This window comes from Hibiscus syriacus, unplaced genomic scaffold, assembly GCF_006381635.1.
Source record: "Hibiscus syriacus cultivar Baekdansim isolate YM2019G1 unplaced genomic scaffold, ASM638163v2 tig00111193_pilon, whole genome shotgun sequence".
Classification (NCBI taxonomy): domain Eukaryota; kingdom Viridiplantae; phylum Streptophyta; class Magnoliopsida; order Malvales; family Malvaceae; genus Hibiscus; species Hibiscus syriacus.
This window is the reverse complement of record NW_024063012.1, coordinates 108,413-127,761: the sequence shown is the minus strand read 5'-3', so window position 1 is coordinate 127,761 and position 19,349 is coordinate 108,413. Positions and strand designations below refer to the sequence as shown.

Here is a 19,349-nt window from a genome sequence, read left to right as displayed (position 1 = left end):
ACAATAGCAGACATACTTTTCAGTGATGGATCAGTCGACTCTGAAGTGAACAGAATTACGAATGTTATAATTTTTAATTGCAATCATCGCTTCTTCTTTCGATGAAAACTCCATTATGATATATAACTCACCATCATTGACTGATGATTTAAATCCATAGTCACCAACATTAGACATATCCGTAAATTCTGACTTGTACATTGCACCATAATCAGCTTCATACATGTGTGTTGCGGGTTCATGTATATTGTAGTTGTGGGAACTTAATCTACATCATCATCATCGGAGTTCATGTTGAACTGCTGTGATTCTAGCTCAACTAATAGTACATTCTCAGCACCATTTGCACCTAGCTCATGAAGAGGTTCTTATGGTGGAGATAAGAGTTCCTCTGCGTTGCTGATATTTAGGTCGAACAAGATGGTAGTTGAATGTCTTCCCCTTGAACTTGAAGGCATCGTGTCATACGGGTTTTGGGCTGTGTTGTGTAGCAGACATCTCGATATTGAGGTCGAAGAAGCTCGCAGTTAATGCCTCCCCTGGAACTTGAAGGCATCGTGTCAAATGGGTACTGAACATATTATTATGTCGATGGCATCCCCATATTCAAGTAAAAAAAATTGGCAGACGAATGTCTTCCCCTTGAATTGGAAGTGATGTTGCCATATGGATTGTTCGTTGAGCCACCTCGATAGACATCATAACAAGTTGTTGATGAATATCTCCCCATTGAACTTGATGGGATGGTACCTTGATGTGGATTTCCCATTATGACGGTAAAATCATTACACATTACTGTAGTTGGGCTGTAAACTTGATCAGCTTATTGAGGCAACCCATAGTGTGAGCATAATGACATACCAAAAATCGTAGACACTTCAACAAATGTCGTATACATCTGTGTATTGGCGTCTGAATTTTGATTCTGAAAATCAACCATCATAGCAACATCACCATCGTTGGAAAGTTCGAACATTGTATAAGTTAACAAAATTATTGATGTTGGAAATATGTACTGAAGTAAGGATAATCTTCTAGTACTTTCAACATGAACCTTCTTTGAAATTTTGATGATCAGTGTTAACTTCCTAAAAAGGCTACTTTTAAGGCCTTTTTCACTAAATTATTGTTTGTTTAAAAGCTCATTTTAGGCATTTTAGGATCATATAGTTGCATTTGTGGTGGTAGTGCTATTTTATTTCTTAATTATGCTGCTTGAAGGAAATATGCAGTTTGTCTGTGGTGTGTAGGGAATAGCAAGCAAAATGGATTCGTTGGGAAGTAATGTCGCGTCATCACACGTTGCTGAAGCAGATTGAAATGCCTTGGCATTTCTGGCACAAAAAACGACAAAAAGATACAGCTGTACGAGAACAGGTGGCTCTGCACGTGAAATAATTGTTGTAACCGCCTGCCAGAGCTGCTATGGGACCACTGCCACCTAGAGGATAAGATTCATGCACTACATGTGATTCTAGGGGTATGATGGGTATTTTGTACCCAACAACCTCATCATTACCCCTAGATATTTTTATTATATATTACACCTCAAGGGAGACAATACAACAACACGTGAAGAGGCACACACATAGAGCAGAAGAAAATCATATTTTTATTTCCTTTTCCATTTCTTCTTCCTTGGGTTTTCCTCTATTGATTAAGCTCCAAGGAGTGGCGAGCTAGGTGCCGAGAGGAGTTAGCTAGCTAAGGTGATTCTTGGTGGCCGAGGAGACCTCCGGTGGCACATCGAAGGCTACTTCTCACTTCTCTTTTTGCTACTATTTTTCTATTTATTTGTGGGTTGTTGGAACGAATATTTGCATGACTTTGTGTTTGGATATTTCAAACCCCACCATGAACTAACTTATTTGGTGGTGGTTGGTTTAATGGATGTTTAGACTTTATTTTAATGGTATGTTTTAAGTTTATTTTGGTTCTTTATTTTCTTTGCTTATGAATGCTTCACCATTTAGGCTTGTAAGAGGCATGGAAATGTCCATTTCTTAGATGAAGTTTAGGTATTCGGGAGAAACCTAAGCTAAAAATACTTGTAAGTATTCGAGAGAACCGTAATACAAGATCCTCATAAGCAATGGGTTATAGTATTTTCAAGGGGCTTTGAACCGACCTAGGAATATTATAACCTAATCCCTTAGATCTCGGGAGAGACTAGGATAGGATTTCAACGACTAAAAAGGGTGTCTTTATCAATAGGGTAGGCTGGCCAACATAGTTGAGTGAGAGCAGATGCCTTGGCATCCTATTCTGTTAGGTTCCTTTGAGAACATTTTATGAAAGCCTTGTCGAGCAAGTAAAGATTAAATAGCTTAAATATGCTTGAGAGATAAGTTTAGCATCCTTAGATCAATCATTGTCATTCATTCCATTGGAAGCTTGTCACGTGAGGATTATCTTCTTTTCATTTTATTTGTTGTTTATTTACTGTTTATTTGCCATCTTCCATTGCCTCGACATTGCACCATTTTCAACACTAAACATCTTATATTGCCACTGCATTTCCATCTGCTACACCATCAGACCATTCATCTACATCCGCCTTCATACACTTTTCATTTGCCGTGATATTTGTATATATAAAGATTAACTATACATATATAGATTTGTGCTTAGCTTTGGTTAAACTTTTGTAATTTCGCCCAATCCCTGTGGAGACGATACTCACTCATCATTATATTACTTGAACGATTGTGTATACTTGCACATTATCTGCGTATATTTTATAGTACTCACACACGCGGACAAGTTTTGGGCACTGTTGCCGGCGATTGGCAGCCTGAAGTTATTTAGTTTTTCCAGAGCATTTTATTTTGCTTTGCATTTTTATTTTTTTATAGTTTACTTCATATTTTTGTTTTATTTTTCAAGTTTATTTAGCGTATGCCTAGAAGAAATTCTGAAGAGCCTTTGGAACTGATAGAACCTGAGATTGAAAGACTCTTTAGACAAATGAGACGTGCTCAACGCGCTAGAGGAAACATGTATTAGATTGGAAACCAAGGCATTGGTCAGGATGACGAAAATCAGAATGCCGCGACATTAGACAATGATAATCCTGCTGTTAGGCCGCACGTTATTCGTGATCACTTAAATCCGATGCTGGATGATCTGAATCCTGGAATCGTGGCACCCGAAATTCAAGCTGCACATTTCGAGCTGAAACCAGTCATGTTCAACTTGTTGAATTCTATTGGGCAGTTCGGGGGTATGTCAAATGAAGATGCCAGGCAGCACATTTGTAATTTTCTGGAAGTTTATGATTCTTTTCGCCAAGAGGGAGTACATGAGGATTTTCTGAAGTTAAAGTTGTTCCCGTATTCATTGCGTAACCGAGCAAGGGCTTGGTTGAGTGGTGTACCAGTCGGTTCGATGGAATCATGGACTGATCTTTGCAAGAGTTTTTTATTGAGGTATAACCCACCAAATATGAATACGCAGCTAAGGAATGGTATATCATCTTTTTGCCATGGCGACGACGAATCCATGTATGAGTGTTGGGATAGTTATAAGAGTTTGCTTTGAAAGTGTTCAAATCATGGTTTTCACGATTGGACTCAAGTAGTCATGTTCTATAATGGAGTCAATGCACCCACGAGGATGTTACTTGATGCCTCGGCAAATGGGACATTGTTGGATAAATCACCTACTAAGGTGTTTGCTATCTTGGACAGAATTGCTAACAATGATTATCAGTTTTCTTCCTCAAGACTTGGGAGTGGGAGGAGAGCACCTGGAGCATTTGAGTTAGATACCAAGGATTCGGTGTCCACTCAACTCTTAACTATCACCAATATGCTGAAAAACTTACAACGCTCTACTGAGGTGAAGGAAGTGAAAGCAACTAGCTTGGCATGTCTGTTATGCCAAGGTAATCATCATGAGAGCGAATGCCCGAGACATCACAAGTCCATCAACTTTGTAGGCAATTATAATCGAGGCAACAACAATCTTTACTCTAACACTTATAATGCTGGATGGCGTCAACACCCCAATTTCTCATGGGGAAATCAAGGAGCCCACAATGCTAATCACTCTACTCAGCAGCAGAATCACAATAATGAGCCTCAGAGTTACTAGAATGTTATGCCATGGCATAATACTAACAAATGAGCTTCAACTTCAGCAAGCATGATTTCCTTGGAAGCTACGATTCAAGAGTTCATATCTACTACGAAGACAATGCTGCAAGACCATTATACTTCAATTAAGAATCAAGGAGCTTTACTTCATAGTCAAGGCGCCTTACTTCAAAGACATAGCTCGTCTTTGAGAACTTTGAAAGGTCAAGTTGGTCAGATTGCTACGGCATTGCAAGAGCGTCAGCAAAGACGTTTGCCAACTGATACTGAAGTCACTAAAGGGTATGGAAAGGAGCATTGCAATGTGTTAACTCTTAGGAGTGGAACACAAATCAATCAACAAGTTAAAGCTAGTGGGGCACAACATGATGAATCTACTCCCACTACTGAAAGTGGTGAAGCTAAATTACATGATGATAGCATTTCTGAGAAAGACAATGAGGAGGATTCTACTAAGGCACTAGATTCTGATGCCAAGTAAAAAGAAATTCCTACTACTGCAGTCAAGGAATATAGACCTCCACCACCCTTCCCGCAAAGATTGAAGAAGCATAATGATGAAGTTCAGTTCAAAAAGTTCGTGGACATTCTTGATCAGCTTTATATCAATGTACCTCTCTTGGAAGCTATTGAACATATGCCGATGTATGCCAAATTTCTGAAGGAAATCTGTACCAAGAAGAGGAAAGTAGAGACTGTTGTCACGACAACAGAATTTTGTTCTTCATTGAGTAAGTTGCCGCCAAAGCGAAATGATTCGGGCAGCTTCATAATTCCTTGTTCGATTGGAGCTAATTTCGTTGGAAAGGCACTATGTGATCTTGGCTCAAGTTTCAACTTAATGTCAAAGTTAATATTCCTGAAGCTTGGCATAGGAGATGCAAGACCCATCTCGGTTATTTTACAACTTGCCGACAGATCTCATGTTAAACCTAAAGGGAGAGTCAAGGATGTCATAGTAAGGGTGGATAAGTTTGTGTTTCCAGTCGACTTCTTAATTCTGGATTGCGAAGTTGATGCCAAGGCACCGATTATTCTGGGAAGACCTTTCCTAGCCACTGGACATATATTGATAGACTGTGAAAAAATTGAACTCACCATGAGAGTGGCTGATCAGTGTGTGACTGTCAATGTGTTTCGAATGCTCAAATATGTTGATGACACTAAAGAATGCCAAGGCATTTCTGAAATGAACTCAGTAATTGAAGAAGAGACTAAACATCTTTGCCAGAACAATTTCATTCAGCTAGCAGAAAAGGAATATTTAGTGGATGATGAAAGCTTAGAGGAGTCTGACGACTTTCCAATTTTGGAGGAGCAATCTAGCTTACTACAAGCTAAATCAGGAATGAATTTTAAACCTCTGAATTTTGATGAATTTATTCCTCCTAAGCCTTCATTATTGCATGCACCAACTTTAGAGCTTATGTCTTTGCCAGGGCATATTAAATATGTTTACTTAGGTAGAAATGAGACTTTACCGGTGATTATTTCTGCTAACCTTACAGCTAATCAAGAGCAAAGTTTGTTAAGTGTTTTGATGCAATATAAGAAAGCAATTGGTTGAACTATGGCCGACTTGAAAGGCATTAGTCCCACGATCTGCATGCATAAGATTCTGCTTGAAGATTGCCACAGTAATTCAATCGAACCACAAAAAAGACTCAACCCTGTTATAAAGCAAGTGGTGATGAAAGAAATTCTGAAATGGCTTGATGCTGGAGTGATTTACCCTATCTCCAATAGCTCATGGGTGAGCCCTGTCCAGTGTGTTCCGAAGAAAGGAGGAACGACTGTGGTTACTAATGAGGATAATAAGCTATTACCCACTCGTACTATTACCGGATGGAGGATATGCATGGACTATAGAAAACTCAACAAAGCTACGAAGAAGGATCATTTTCCTCTACCTTTTATCGACCAAATGTTGGATTGATTGGTCGGCAAAGCATTCTATTACTTTTTGGATAGGTACTCGGGGTACAATGAAATTTCCATCGCACCAGAAGACCAAGAAAAGACTACATTCACTTATCCCTATGGCACTTTTGCCTTTAGGAGGATGCCTTTTGGACTCTACAATGCCCCGATAACATTTCAGCGTTGTATGCAAGCTATATTTTCAGACATGGTTGAGGATTTTCTGGAGATCTTCATGGATGACTTTTCTGTTTGTGGGGAAGATTTTGAACGATACCTCGATAATCTAGCAAAAGTTCTCAAAAGATGCGAAGAGGCTAAGTTGGTCTTAAATTGGGAAAAATGTCACTTCATGGTGACTGAAGGCATTATATTAGGCCACAAAATTTCACACAAGGGTATTGAGATGGACAAGGCGAAGATTGAAGTAATTGAAAAGTTGCCACCACCAACTTCGGTCAAGGGGATAAGAAGTTTTCTTGGATATGCTGGGTTCTATAGAAGGTTTATCAAAGACTTCTTCAAGATTTCTAAGCCCTTGTGCATATTGTTTCAGCAAAATCAACCCTTTGTGTTTGACGAGTTATGCCTCGGTGCATTTACTGAGCTGAAAAGACAACTGATCTCGGCACCCATTGTAGTTCCTCCCGATTGGACATTATTATTTGAGTTGATGTGTGATGCAAGCGATTATGCCGTAGGAGCTGTTTTGGGGCAACGCCGAGGTAAAATTTTTCATGTTATTTATTACTCTAGCCACACTTTAAATGAAGCACAATTGAACTACACCACCACCGAGAAAGAATTACTTGTCGTGGTATTTGCTTTTGATAAATTTAGACCTTACCTAATAGGCACAAAGGTTATCGTTCACACTGATCATTCGGCTATAAAATACTTAGTGAACAAAAAGGATGCCAAACCTAGACTTATTAGGTGGATCTTACTTTTGCAAGAATTCGACTTAGAGGTGGTAGATAGAAAATGAACTGAAAATCAAGTTATTGATCACTTATCTAGGCTAGAGAACAATTCTGAATGCCATGACGCTGTAGATATCCAAGAGGAATTTCTTGATGAGAAACTTTTATAAGCCGCGATAATTCCGTGGTACGCTGACCTTGTTAATTTTCTTGTTAATGGAATTCTGCCTTTTGATTTAGATAGTTAGGCTAAAAAGAAAATCAAGCATGATGCAAGGCACTATTTTTGGGATGAGCCATATTTATTCAAGCATTGTGCCGATCAACTTATTAGACGATGTGTACCTGAAGAAGAACATCACGAAATTTTGTACCATTGTCATTCAGCCCCATAAGGAGGCCATTTTGGTGGAGCAAGGACTATTGCTAAGGTCCTGGAATCAGACTTTTACTGGCCAACTCTGTTTAAAGATGCCCAAGCATTTTACAAAGCTTGTGATCGATGCCAACGGACTGGAAACATCTCTAGACGTCATGAAATGCCAATGCAAAATATCTTAGAGATAGAACTGTTTGATGTGTGGGGCATCGATTTCATGGGACCATTCCCATCTTCTGAAGGAAATTATATATCTTGCTTGCTGTGGATTATGTATCAAAGTGGGTGGAAGCAATAGCGACATCAAGGAATGACTCCAAGACCGTACTCAAGTTTTTGTAAAAGTATATTTTCACTCGGTTTGGAGTACCTCGTGCTATTATTAGTGACGAAAGAACCCACTTTGACAACAAGTTGATTGCCAAGGCATTGAAGAGATATGGAGTTCAACACAAGATTGCCACGACATATCATCTGCAGACAAATGGCCAAGTAGAGATATCCAATCGAGAGATCAAGTAGATTTTAGAGAAAGTGGTGAACCCAAGGCGTAAGTTTTGGTCGCCAAAGTTGGATGAAGAACTTTGGATGTATAGAACAACGTTCAAAACTCCTTTGGGAATATCACCATTCAAGCTAGTGTATGGTAAAGCTTGTCATCTCCTGGTTGAACTTGAACATAAGGCGTATTGGGCCATCAAGCGATTGAATTTTGATGCTCAACTAGCTGGGGAACAAAGATTACTGGAACTTAATGAAATTGAAGAGTTTAGAGCACAAGCATATGAGAATGCTCGGATATACAAGGAGAAAACCAAGAAGTGGCACGATCAAAAACTGATGCCACGACATTTTCATGTGGGGCAACAAGTTTATCTTTACAACTCCAGACTTAAACTCTTTCCTGGAAAGCTCAAATCTCGATGGTCTGGACCATTTGAGGTACATTATGTCTACCCCCATGGAGCTGTTGACATCAAGAGAATAGACAATGAGACGATCTTCAAGGTCAATGGCCAGCATCTAAAAGCCTATAATGGAGTTCCACCACCGCACAACAAGTAAGTGTTACGTCTGCACGATGCTGAAGCGTGCTAAGAGGAGAACCAAAATTCGATGTCACGACATTGAATTTGTGTCTGTGCATAAATAAAAATTAAAATTTAGGATTTTCTTTATTTTTATTTTATTTTGTAATTAATTTTTGATATGATTTGTAGGGACCACATTACTGCAAACCGTGCAGGGAGCGGTCACCCAAATGGAGAAAAAGACAGCGCATTAATGGGAGAGATATTCTTTGATTTTGTTTATTTTTAATTTATTTTATTTCTGACATTTCTTTTCTCTCTCCAACAGTTTTGTCCCATCATCATCATTTCTTTTGGCAGTTTGTCCTTCCTCATAACACATAACCCCTCCCCACCCACTAATTTCTCTCTTAACCGTCCTATCACCCCTTTTCCCTCTTAAACTTTTAACTTTTTTTTCTCTTTCTTTCTTCCTTAACTTTTCTATTTCATTTTTAACTTTTACTTTTTATCTCTCATATTCTTCATCTTCTTCATTCTTCTCTCCATAGTCGAAACTTCACAAAGCTTTTGAAAGCTACTTCATTTTCCATTTTTCTTACTTCACAACTGTTGAAAATGGTGTGCACAAGACCGGCTGCACCCAATGGTTCCAAGTTCCTACAGTTTGAGAATGAGGAGGCCAAGGCTCGGTTCCAAAACTTCAAGAACCGCAAACTCTTCTTCGAGTTGGGTTTCATTTTTATCGAGGAGACCGATGGCGGCTTTGGACCCGACGTAATGAACATTGTTACGCCACTCAAGTGGAAGACGTTCGCGCACCATCCGAGTTTCATGAATGCCTCGTTGGTTAAGGAGTTTTACATAAATATTTCCAAACCCAACCAACACTCCATTTTCGTCCAAGGTAAGCAGATATGTTTTACACCCACTGCGATTAATCGATATTATCATTTACAGGATATGGTGGACCGACATGCCCAGTTCGAGGATGAAGCCGATAGCACCACATATGATGACATTCTTGAGGATTTATGCTTTGCAAACACTGAGTGGAATGGACGCAAACAAGTAGATACTCGGTCAACCGAGAACGCCTTCAGCCGCGTGCTAAGTTATGGAATCACTTCCTTAAGCATAAACTCATGCCTACTTCTCACAATACGACGGTATCACTTTCACGCTTACTGCTTTTACATTCGATAATTGTCTCCCGTCATATTGATGTTGGTCGTATTATTGTTAAGCAAGTTCATGACTGCTTGAGTAAAAAGGCAAGTGCTTTAGTGTATCCTAACTTAATTACTGCTTTGTGTCGTAAGAAAAAGGTCGAGGAAAATGCTTTTGATGAAATTTTACCTGGATTATCGGGTATTACTAGGGCTAGACTTCCACTGCTATTAGGAATTGAAAATCCCAAGTCTAAAGGCCCTGTTCATGAGCAATTTGCAGGAACTACACAATCCAATGCCGAAGCAAGATTGTTTGCTCTCGAGGAAGCTGTGATGCAGACTCAAACTCATCTGCATGCTTTACACGGTGACATCTGCAATTTCTTTGGATATGTGAATCATAGAGATACTGTGGTGGAATCGATGTTTCAGGAAATTATTCCCTACGGTCAACGAAATTTCCTTGGCTTCCCAGAAGAAATTCTACCGGCATTCAATGCAGAGGCATCTCCAGAGCCCGAAAAAGATGAAGAATATCCTCCAGTTGATGACCCGACTCTTGATCAGCACCATTCTGACACCCCTGAATATCCGCCCACTGTCTCTGTCGAAGAAACACCCAGTCCCATTCCTGGACCACGTCGTGGTCGACGCACCAAGACCACAGCTGGACGTAAGAATATTGCGCATTATTACTCTACTTCTTCAGAATCCAACCCAACACCCCTTCGCAAGCGCACTAAGCGAGTAGCTACTAGTACCTCCAAGGCAACACCACCACGTAAACATTGAGATACCTCACTTGCATTCATTTTCATTTAGTTTGCATTTCATTGCATGTCATTTAGTTTATATTTAGTTTAGTTCTCTTTAAGCATTGAGGACAATGCTTTCCTTAAGTTTGGGGGAGGTAGTGTTCTTAGTAGGACATATGCATGATAGCATTAGCGTAGTATTATGACATGGCATCAGTAAATGGTAGGATAGTTAGATAGAATGTTTTGAGGATACCCGATGATGATGATCTTGTTAGGCTAGAATCTGAATGTAAATGACTATTGAGAATGATAGAACTCACCCTAGAGTTTGATGCTTTGTGAAAAAAAAAATTTACACGATTTGTATGTTCTCTATACTTAGAAAATTTGGAAAAAAATTTTATGAAGGAACTCTAGTTAGTTTTGGCATTGAAATATGGTATAATGCTTAAAAGAAAAATAAAAAACAACCCCCTTATATATGAAACTGTGAATAAATGCTTAGGCATAGCTGTAGAGGGACACTCCTCTTTGTCGTGGCATTGCCTGGAACTCTCTTTAATAAATGGCAGCCATGTGCATATGAGTGAATAAAAGTAGTCACGGGATGACTCTACTTAACTAGCTCGGGGTGGAAGGTATGCTCCCTTTCACCTATAGTGTGAGAGAGTAGGTGTGATGTGTTGACTCCCTTCGTAACATCATTTAAAAAAAAAGCCTAGAAAAGAAAAAGGGAGTAAAGAAAATGTGCTTAATGAATAAGTAAATGCCTTGACAAAAACTATAGGACTTGAGTAGAAATTGTCTAAGTTTGCTAAGTATAGATTGGATACAATCACGTACACACATTACCACAAAAGGATCTTGACCTAGGGAAAAGTACTTGAATTCTTAATAAGTCTAGCATGTTGAAGCCTATTTTTCTGAGGGTTGAAATCCAATTTTGTCCTACTGTCTTATTATTGAACATTGCCATGACATTTTGCTTATGTAACTATTATCCATTGCTTGAGGACAAGCAATAGCTTAAGTTTGGGGTGCGTTAACTTCCTAAAAAAGCTACTTTTAAGGCCTTTTTCACTTAAGTTATTGTTTGTTTAAAAGCTCATTATAGGCATTTTAGGATCATGTAGTTGCATATAGTTGCATTTGTGGTGGTAGTGCTATTTTATTTCTTAATGATGATGCTTGAAGGAAAGGTGCAGTTTGTCTATGGTGTGCAGGGAATAGCAAGCAAAAAGGATTCGTTGGGAAGTAATGTCGCGACATCACACGTTGCTGAAGCAGATTGAAATGCCTAGGCATTTCTGGCGTAGAAAACGACAAAAAGATACAGCTGTACAAGGACAGTTTGCTCTGTACGTGAAATGATTGTTGTAACTGCCTGCCAGAGCTGTTATGGGACAACTGCCACCTGGAGGATAAGAGTCACGCGCTACATGTGATTCTAGGGGTATGATGGGTATTTTGCACCCAACAACCTCATCATTACCCCTAGATATTTTTATTATATATTACACCTTAAGGGAGACAATACAACAACACGTGAAGAGGCACACACATAGAGTAGAAGAAAATCAGATTTTTATTTCCTTTTCCTTTTCTTCTTCATTGGGTTTTCTTCCATTGATTAAGCTCCAAGGAGTGGCGAGCTAGGTGCCGAGAGGAGCTAGCAAGCTAAGGTGATTCGTGGTGGCCGAGGAGACCTCCGGTGGCGCGTCGAAGACTACTTCTCACTTTCCTTTTTGCTACTATTTTTCTATTTATTTATGGGTTGTTGAAATGAATATTTGCATGACTTTGTGTTTGGATATTTCAAACCCCACTATGAACTAACTTATTTGGTGGTGGTTGGTTTAATGGATGTTTAGACTTTATTTTAATGGTATGTTTAAGTTTATTTTGGTTCTTTATTTGCTTTGCTTATGAATACTTCACCATCTAGGCTTGTAAGAGACATGGAAATGTCCATTTCTTATATGAAGTTTAGGTATTCGGGAGAAACCTAAGCTAAAAATACTTGTAAGTATTCGAGAGAACCGCAAGACAAGATCCTCATAAGCAATGGGTTATAGTATTTTCAAGGGGCTTTGAACCGGCCTAGGAATATTATAACCTAATCCCTTAGATCTCGGGAGAGACTAAGATAGGATTTCAATGACTAAAAAGGGTGTCTTTATCAATAGGGTAGGCTGACCAACATCGTTGAGTGAGAGCAGATGCCTTGGCATCCTATTCTGTTAGGTTCATTTGAGAACAGTTTAGGAAAGCCTTACCGAGTAAGTAAAGATTAGATACCTTAAATATGCCTGAGAGATAAGTTTAGCATCCTTAGATCAATCCCTATCATTCATTCCATTGGAAGCTTGTCACGTGAGGATTATATTCTTTTCATTTTATTTTTTGTTTATTTACTGTTTATTTATCATCTTCCATTGCCTCGACATTGCACCATTTTCAACACTAAACATCTTATCTTGCCACTGCATTTCCATCTGCTACACCATCAGACCATTCATCTATATCCGCCTTCATACACTTTTCATTTGCCGTGACATTTGTATATATAAAGACTAACTATACATAGATAGATTTGTGCTTAGCTTTGGTTAGACTTTTGTAATTTCGCCCAATCCCTGTGGAGACGATACTCACTCATCATTATATTACTTGAACGATTGTGTATACTTGCACATTATCTGCGTATATTTTATAGTACTCACACACGCGGACAATCAGCTCCACAAGAGTGATGGTTCTCTTGAATGATATTCTGACAGAATGATTTGATACGAAGATAATACCTGTTTCATTTTCCCTAATTTCTCCATCATAATAAATAATAGCTGAAATACGCATCAATTTTAGAGTTTGGAAGTTTGAAAGATTAAGAGTCTTATATCTACAAAAATAATAAATAAATATGCCTAATTAAATAAATAATATACGAATTTAAAAATAAACTAATGCTAAAACATTTAAAAAATTCACAGTAAATTTAATAACACAATTTAACATTGTTACTGTCTCAGGAAAATGTCTCGAGATTTGATCCTCTTTCATTTTATATCAATACAAAATAAAACAAAATCATTAATACAAAATATTTTGATCAAATAATTAAATATAATATAATAATAAATAATTTTATATTCTAATAACTATAATAAAATTTATTTAGCTTAAAAGAATGTAAAAATAATTTTGATGTAATTTGCCATTTGCATATGAAGATATTTATAGAGGATGAGGCGTCGAACTTAAGTGTGAGGTAATAGGAAATAACAAATAATTCAAGTTGAATAATGAAATAAGTAGATGGTGATCCGCGTTTTACCCTAATTAGATTGAAAACTCAAGATTCGCATCTTTTGTCTATGTTAGTAAATATGTGTTAAATCGATAAAATTTGGTGTACTGACACATAATTATTGATTGATTGTTAGGGTGCTTTTAGGTAAAAACGCCGGATAATTGCAGCAAGTTCTTTTTGCGGCAAATTTATGAGAAAAGAAAGGCAACGTGTTTTCTTCTCTTCATCATCCTTACTCTTCGATGAGACTCAATTACAGGTTATTATCTTTTTCTACTAAAAAGAGTGAATTTTTACTTTTAAAAGATTACTAGGTTTCATTAGTTTTTTTTCTTCTAGTTTCTTTGACTTTTTTATTGTTTGATGATGACAGTTTAAAGAGAGTGCTAGGCAATTTGCACATGAAAATATTGCGCCTCATGCTTCCAAAATTGATCAATCTAATTCTTTTCCCAAGGTCCGAATTAAGTTTATCTCTCTCTCTTTATATAATTAGAAAAAAATCATTTCTTTGAATATTGTTTGCTGCTTCATTCATTCATTTATGCAGGAAGTTAATTTATGGAAGCTCATGGGGGATTTTAATCTCCATGGAATAACTGCGCCAGGTAAATATTATGTTCTATTATTGTCAATTCAACCTCATGTTCACCCTTTTACTCTAAGTGTGAGATTCAAATGGATTCCATAGAATTTTTGCCGAGAACTTTCTGTTCATTTTATCAGTACTTCATTGATGAAGAAAAGCACTTTTTTGTTCCCTTTCTTTCTTATTCCCTTGTAGAGGAGTATGGAGGATTTGGTCTTGGTTACTTGTATCACTACATAGCAATGGAAGAAATCAGCCATGCTTCTTGGTCGGTCGGTCTTTGGTATGGTGCTCATTCTAATCTGTGCATCAACCAGTTGGTAAACCAAGTTGCTGACTCTATGTTAGAGTTCAATTACAATTTGATTCTTCTAGCATGCTTAAGGTGATTTTCTTTTTTTAAGGTTTTGTAGGTGAGGAATGGAAGTCCTGCCCAGAAAGAGAAATACTTGCCAAAGGTTCTATTTTGATCATCCCACTTTCATTAATTCCCTATACATTGTCTTATTTCTAATATATTTTATCAAATGACTAGTTTTTTTCCTTCTGTTTTCGACACTGTTGTTTATTCATAATCATGTGATGTTATTGTACAATTTATAAATAAATGAAAAAAAATTGACACACTGCTAACTTTTATTATTTGTTCTTTTGGATTCTCTCACTTTTTGTAGCTCATCAGTGGAGAGCATGTAGGAGCCCTTTCTATGAGTGAACCCAATGGTAACTTACAGAAACTTTTTCTGAGCTAATGTCTAACATTTATTAACATTTCTCAGGCTGAACAATTTTTAATTATATGAAGTGGCTAATCCGATTTTGCAATTTCTGCAGCTGGATCAGATGTTTTAGCATGAAGTGCAAAGCTGATCGGGTTGATGGGGGTTATCTTCTCAATGGGAACAAGATGTGGTGCACTAATGGTCCAGTTGCCCAAACATTGGTATACCTTGAGAATGCCTTTACATTGTTAGGCATGGCTATGGTTAACTTTATGTTTCTTAGTTTTACTTGATCATTTTTTCTAAGTATTTATTCCTTGAGAAATGTGTCTTTATCGGTTTTACTTTTATCTTCCTTTAAGCTAAATTAAAAGACTCTAATTGTATTCTATAGATGCAACAAAGGCTGCCGAAGTTGACTTTGTAGTAGAAACTGTTCTTTCAATGGATGTTTTGTCTGTCTGTTCTTGTTTCCTCCGAGCACCAAACATACCATTGTGCTAAAGCTAAGAATTTATTTTTCCTCCTGTTAAAACTTTCAAACATTTGGAAAGGTTTCAAGCACCAAACATACCAGTGTAGGATTCAAGCAAAAGCTAAAGCATCAGACATGTTGTTTGAATTTCTTCGAACTAACTTTTTCATGATATATTTAATACAAGGTTTTATGGTCTAATATTTTTGTTTAAAATGTCGTTTTACTTATATGTGGTTACCTGTGAAGCAAGTGCTTTCTGCTTGCTTTAAGCTGCATGAATTAGCATTCAGCAGATAAACCGTTAGATTGAGTAGAAAACAGTTTCTACAGTCCTTCGGTGGAAATTTTCTTTTCCAGAGTATCTGGTCGTAAAATCCATGCCCGATATGGATAAAGTTATCCACTCTGCTTCATTATACAACTTTTCTTCTGCAATAATTTATTGTTTTATACTTATTCATCTATTCTTTTAGGTTGTTTATGCAAAGACAGATGTCACAGCTGGCTCAAAAGGAATCACAGCATTTATTATTAAGAAGGGGATGCCTGGGTTGTGCATCACATATATCTAATTATTTTATATTCTAAAAGACGGGAAAGTTGAACATTCCGTATGCTGATAAAAAATATCGGGTGATAGTAGAGACATGTACTCTTTACTAGGGTCCTGTATGATAGAAATAAACAATTCTGATTATGATAACATGTATCAGCCAAGGCACAATACCTTTTGCGGTGCTTGAATTCCAATGCAACTTATTTTTTTCTGATATAAATATTTCTAGGATCTAGACATAAGGACCTATGTCACCCCTTTCTAAATGGTCAATAGCTTGCAGGTATTAATGAACTTCAAGTATATAGTAAAATCTTTCTCTCGCGCTCATCCTGTCTTTGTTTAGATATACCTTTCCTCAAGTATCTTCTTTTAGGTAAAATAAGACCTATATATATATAACTGTAATTTGATTAAAAAATGAGATACTGAATTTTTTTCATTAATCATTTGATTTTGTCACTATGCAGATACTCCAATGCTCAGAAATTGGACAAACTTGGGATGTGAAGAAGTGATACGTATGCTCAGAAATTCTGCCCCTATCTTTCTTACTAACAATGGTGATGGTCTGAGCAGATGTGAGCTTGTCTTTGAGAATTGCTTTGTTCCAGAAGAAAATGTTCTTGGCAAAGAAGGAAAAGATTTTGCATCTCTGGAAGTTTTTCCCTTTTCTTCGGGAAATAGGAAGGAGATATTGACCAATAGTAGATAGTTTATGATGGTGACAATATGCTGCATGCCTAATCAGATGACATCAAGGACTTTTTATATTATCCATCTGCTTTAGAATCTAATAATATTTATTAAAAAACTGCAAGAGGAGTCTTAGTCTGTATTCTTAATTATGCCAGTACCATGTGAAGTTGTTGCTCATGTTTCTGCTACAGTTGTGAGGAGATATTATGTTTTCTTGTATTATATTTTAATCGAGGGTTTTTGCTTGTTTCAGGGGTTTATGTATTAATGTCAGGACTATATTTGGAGATACTTGTTTTGTCTGCTGGGCCGGTCGGTATAATGCAGGCATGTCTCGATGTTGTCCTTCCTTACATACGAGAGCGATCACAGTTTGGCCGTCCGATAGGGGAATTTCAGTTTATACAGGTTTTAATAGAAGCTATCCTGATCATGTTTCGTGGATGCTTGTCTTAGAATATTGGATTAAATTCTTGTTGCAATTACAGGGGAAAGTTGCAGACATGTATACTTCTCTGCAATCATCACGGTATAGTTTCGTGATATAAAATTTCGAGTCTTTCAAAATATGACTCGCGCATGGAAGAAGTTGACAACGTTCATTTTGCAGGTCCTACGGCTATTCCGTTGCAAGGGACTGCGACAACGGGAGAGTTGACCCGAAGATTCCTTTTATTTTCCCTCCTGTTCCTGACCTGAAAAGATTTCTTGATATTTTTTCTTTCTTTTTTCATAAAAAAAAACAGATGTTTTGCTTATTCTTGTATGAACATTTCCCGTTGCAAGGGACTGCGACAACGGGAGAGTTGACCCGAAGATTCCTTTTATTTTCCCTCCTGTTCCTGACCTGAAAAGATTTCTTGATATTTTTTCTTTCTTTTTTCATAAAAAACAGAAGTTTTGCTTCTTGTATGAACATTTCTCAACCTGGTCAGTATCATCATTATATATTGGACGGGGAAAAAGGGTGTGAAAGCTATGGTTTCCTTGGTCTTTCAAATAGACACAGTTCTATGAATTCTTATGACTTTCATATGGCCTGTGTTTTTATTTTCTTTTTAAGTACATGTTTACATGAACATGAATACGTAACTTTTGTGAATGCAACATTTCACTTTCAGGAGCTGGAGCTATACTTTCTGCTGCCGAACGAGACACTCAAGTTGCTTTGCAGGTGAAAGATTTGTGATTCATTCACACATGGATATCATTCAAGTATATTCTGTAACTTGTGAATGTAAATCATGTGTATTTGTGTTTGTATTCAGGTTTTTGCAGGCTATACAATGTTTAGGAGGTAATGGATATGTAAACGAATACACAAGCGGCCGTCTGCTTCGAGATGCCAAGCTCTACGAAATCGGAGCAGGGACTAGTGAGATCAGAAGAATGGTTAATGGTCGTGAGCTTTTTAAGGAACAATAAGAGAGGTTTGGACAGTGTTGTTTACAAAACTTAAGATTTACATGCTTGTAGTCTGTACATACCATACTAGAAATAAATCATCTGTTTCTCAGAAGCAACATGATATAGTTTTGAAAACAACCCATTTTAGTAATTCATTATGGTTAAAAATCACTTAAAAACTTGATATGCAGCGAGTCATTTCAACATTTATCTGGGCTTTGAAATGACCCATAGTTGTAAAAAGCGCGCCTGAGGCGCAAAAGCGTAGAGGCTCACTGAAAGGGGCTTTTTCAACACTGAAGCGAGGCACATAGCCTAGGTGCACCTAGGCTCAGTGAGGCACAGCAAGGCTCTGAGGCGCAATGTGGGCTTAAAACCTTGTGTTCCTTCATCGGAATCCCCACAGGGGTTTACAAATCGGGCCTCGACTCAAAGAACTCGATGATTTTCTCGTGTTTCCCTGTTTTTCCCTATCATGTAGCTCTTCAGGGAGGCTTTGTCAACCTTTAGTTTATTGGTCGACTTGGCGTACGTTACCATGTTGAGTTGGTGTGAAGGTTGGAGCGGTAGAAGTGGGGTCAGGTGAAGGGATAGCCACTGGATACGGCGGTTCACGACAGCGATGGATAGGTGTTGTTCATCCTCCGCTGTCTTATTTGGATTCATTTTCTACAAAGAACAAAAAGGTCGGTGGGAGGATTTTGAACGGTGGTTTGTCTTCGTGCGAATAAGAAGGTGAAGAAAAGGAGAAAGTGACTAGTGAGTAATTTTAAACACAAAAGCTATGGTAATGTGTCGTATTTTGATTGGCGGGAAGAAAAAACTTTAGTTGTCGCGGGTACTTGTGGGGAATGAATAAAGTCATGACGTGGAACGTTTTGTGACCGGTTGATGTGGATATTTGTTTATATTAATTTAATCGTAATTAAAAATTTACGTTATTTTACCTTTTCTAAATAATGATTAATATAAAATTAAGAGAAAATAACCTCAGTGACCAAAAATCTTAGATAATATACGATTTTGACCAATTTTTTTTGGATTTACGAAAATGACCAACAAAATCGCAATGCGATCTCTAATTCGCATTGCGATCTCCACTATCGCAAATTCGCGTTGCATTTCGCGTTGCGATACGCGATTTTTCATTTCGCGTTGCGATAGTTGAAAATCGCACGCGATTTTCTATTTCGCGTTGCGATAGTCTACAGTTGTCGTTGCGATTTTTCAAATTCGTTGCAATAGTCTACAGTTGTCGTTACGATTTTCCAAATTCGTTGTGATAGTTAAAAAAAAAGATTGTGT

General features: G+C 37.6%; 1 protein-coding gene and 1 pseudogene across 1 annotated transcript; both read left to right on the top strand.

Moving 5' to 3' along the window:
• Positions 1-13,598: 13,598 nt before the first annotated feature.
• Positions 13,599-16,994, top strand: LOC120155512 (annotated as a pseudogene).
• On the top strand, positions 16,905-18,062 carry LOC120155521 (isovaleryl-CoA dehydrogenase, mitochondrial-like). Its single transcript, XM_039167058.1, has 5 exons — positions 16,905-17,045; positions 17,126-17,166; positions 17,533-17,645; positions 17,759-17,811; positions 17,916-18,062. The coding sequence occupies exons 1-5, from the start codon at positions 16,905-16,907 to the stop codon at positions 18,060-18,062; spliced, it is 495 nt and encodes a 164-aa protein (XP_039022989.1).
• The last annotated feature ends 1,287 nt before the right edge of the window (positions 18,063-19,349 follow it).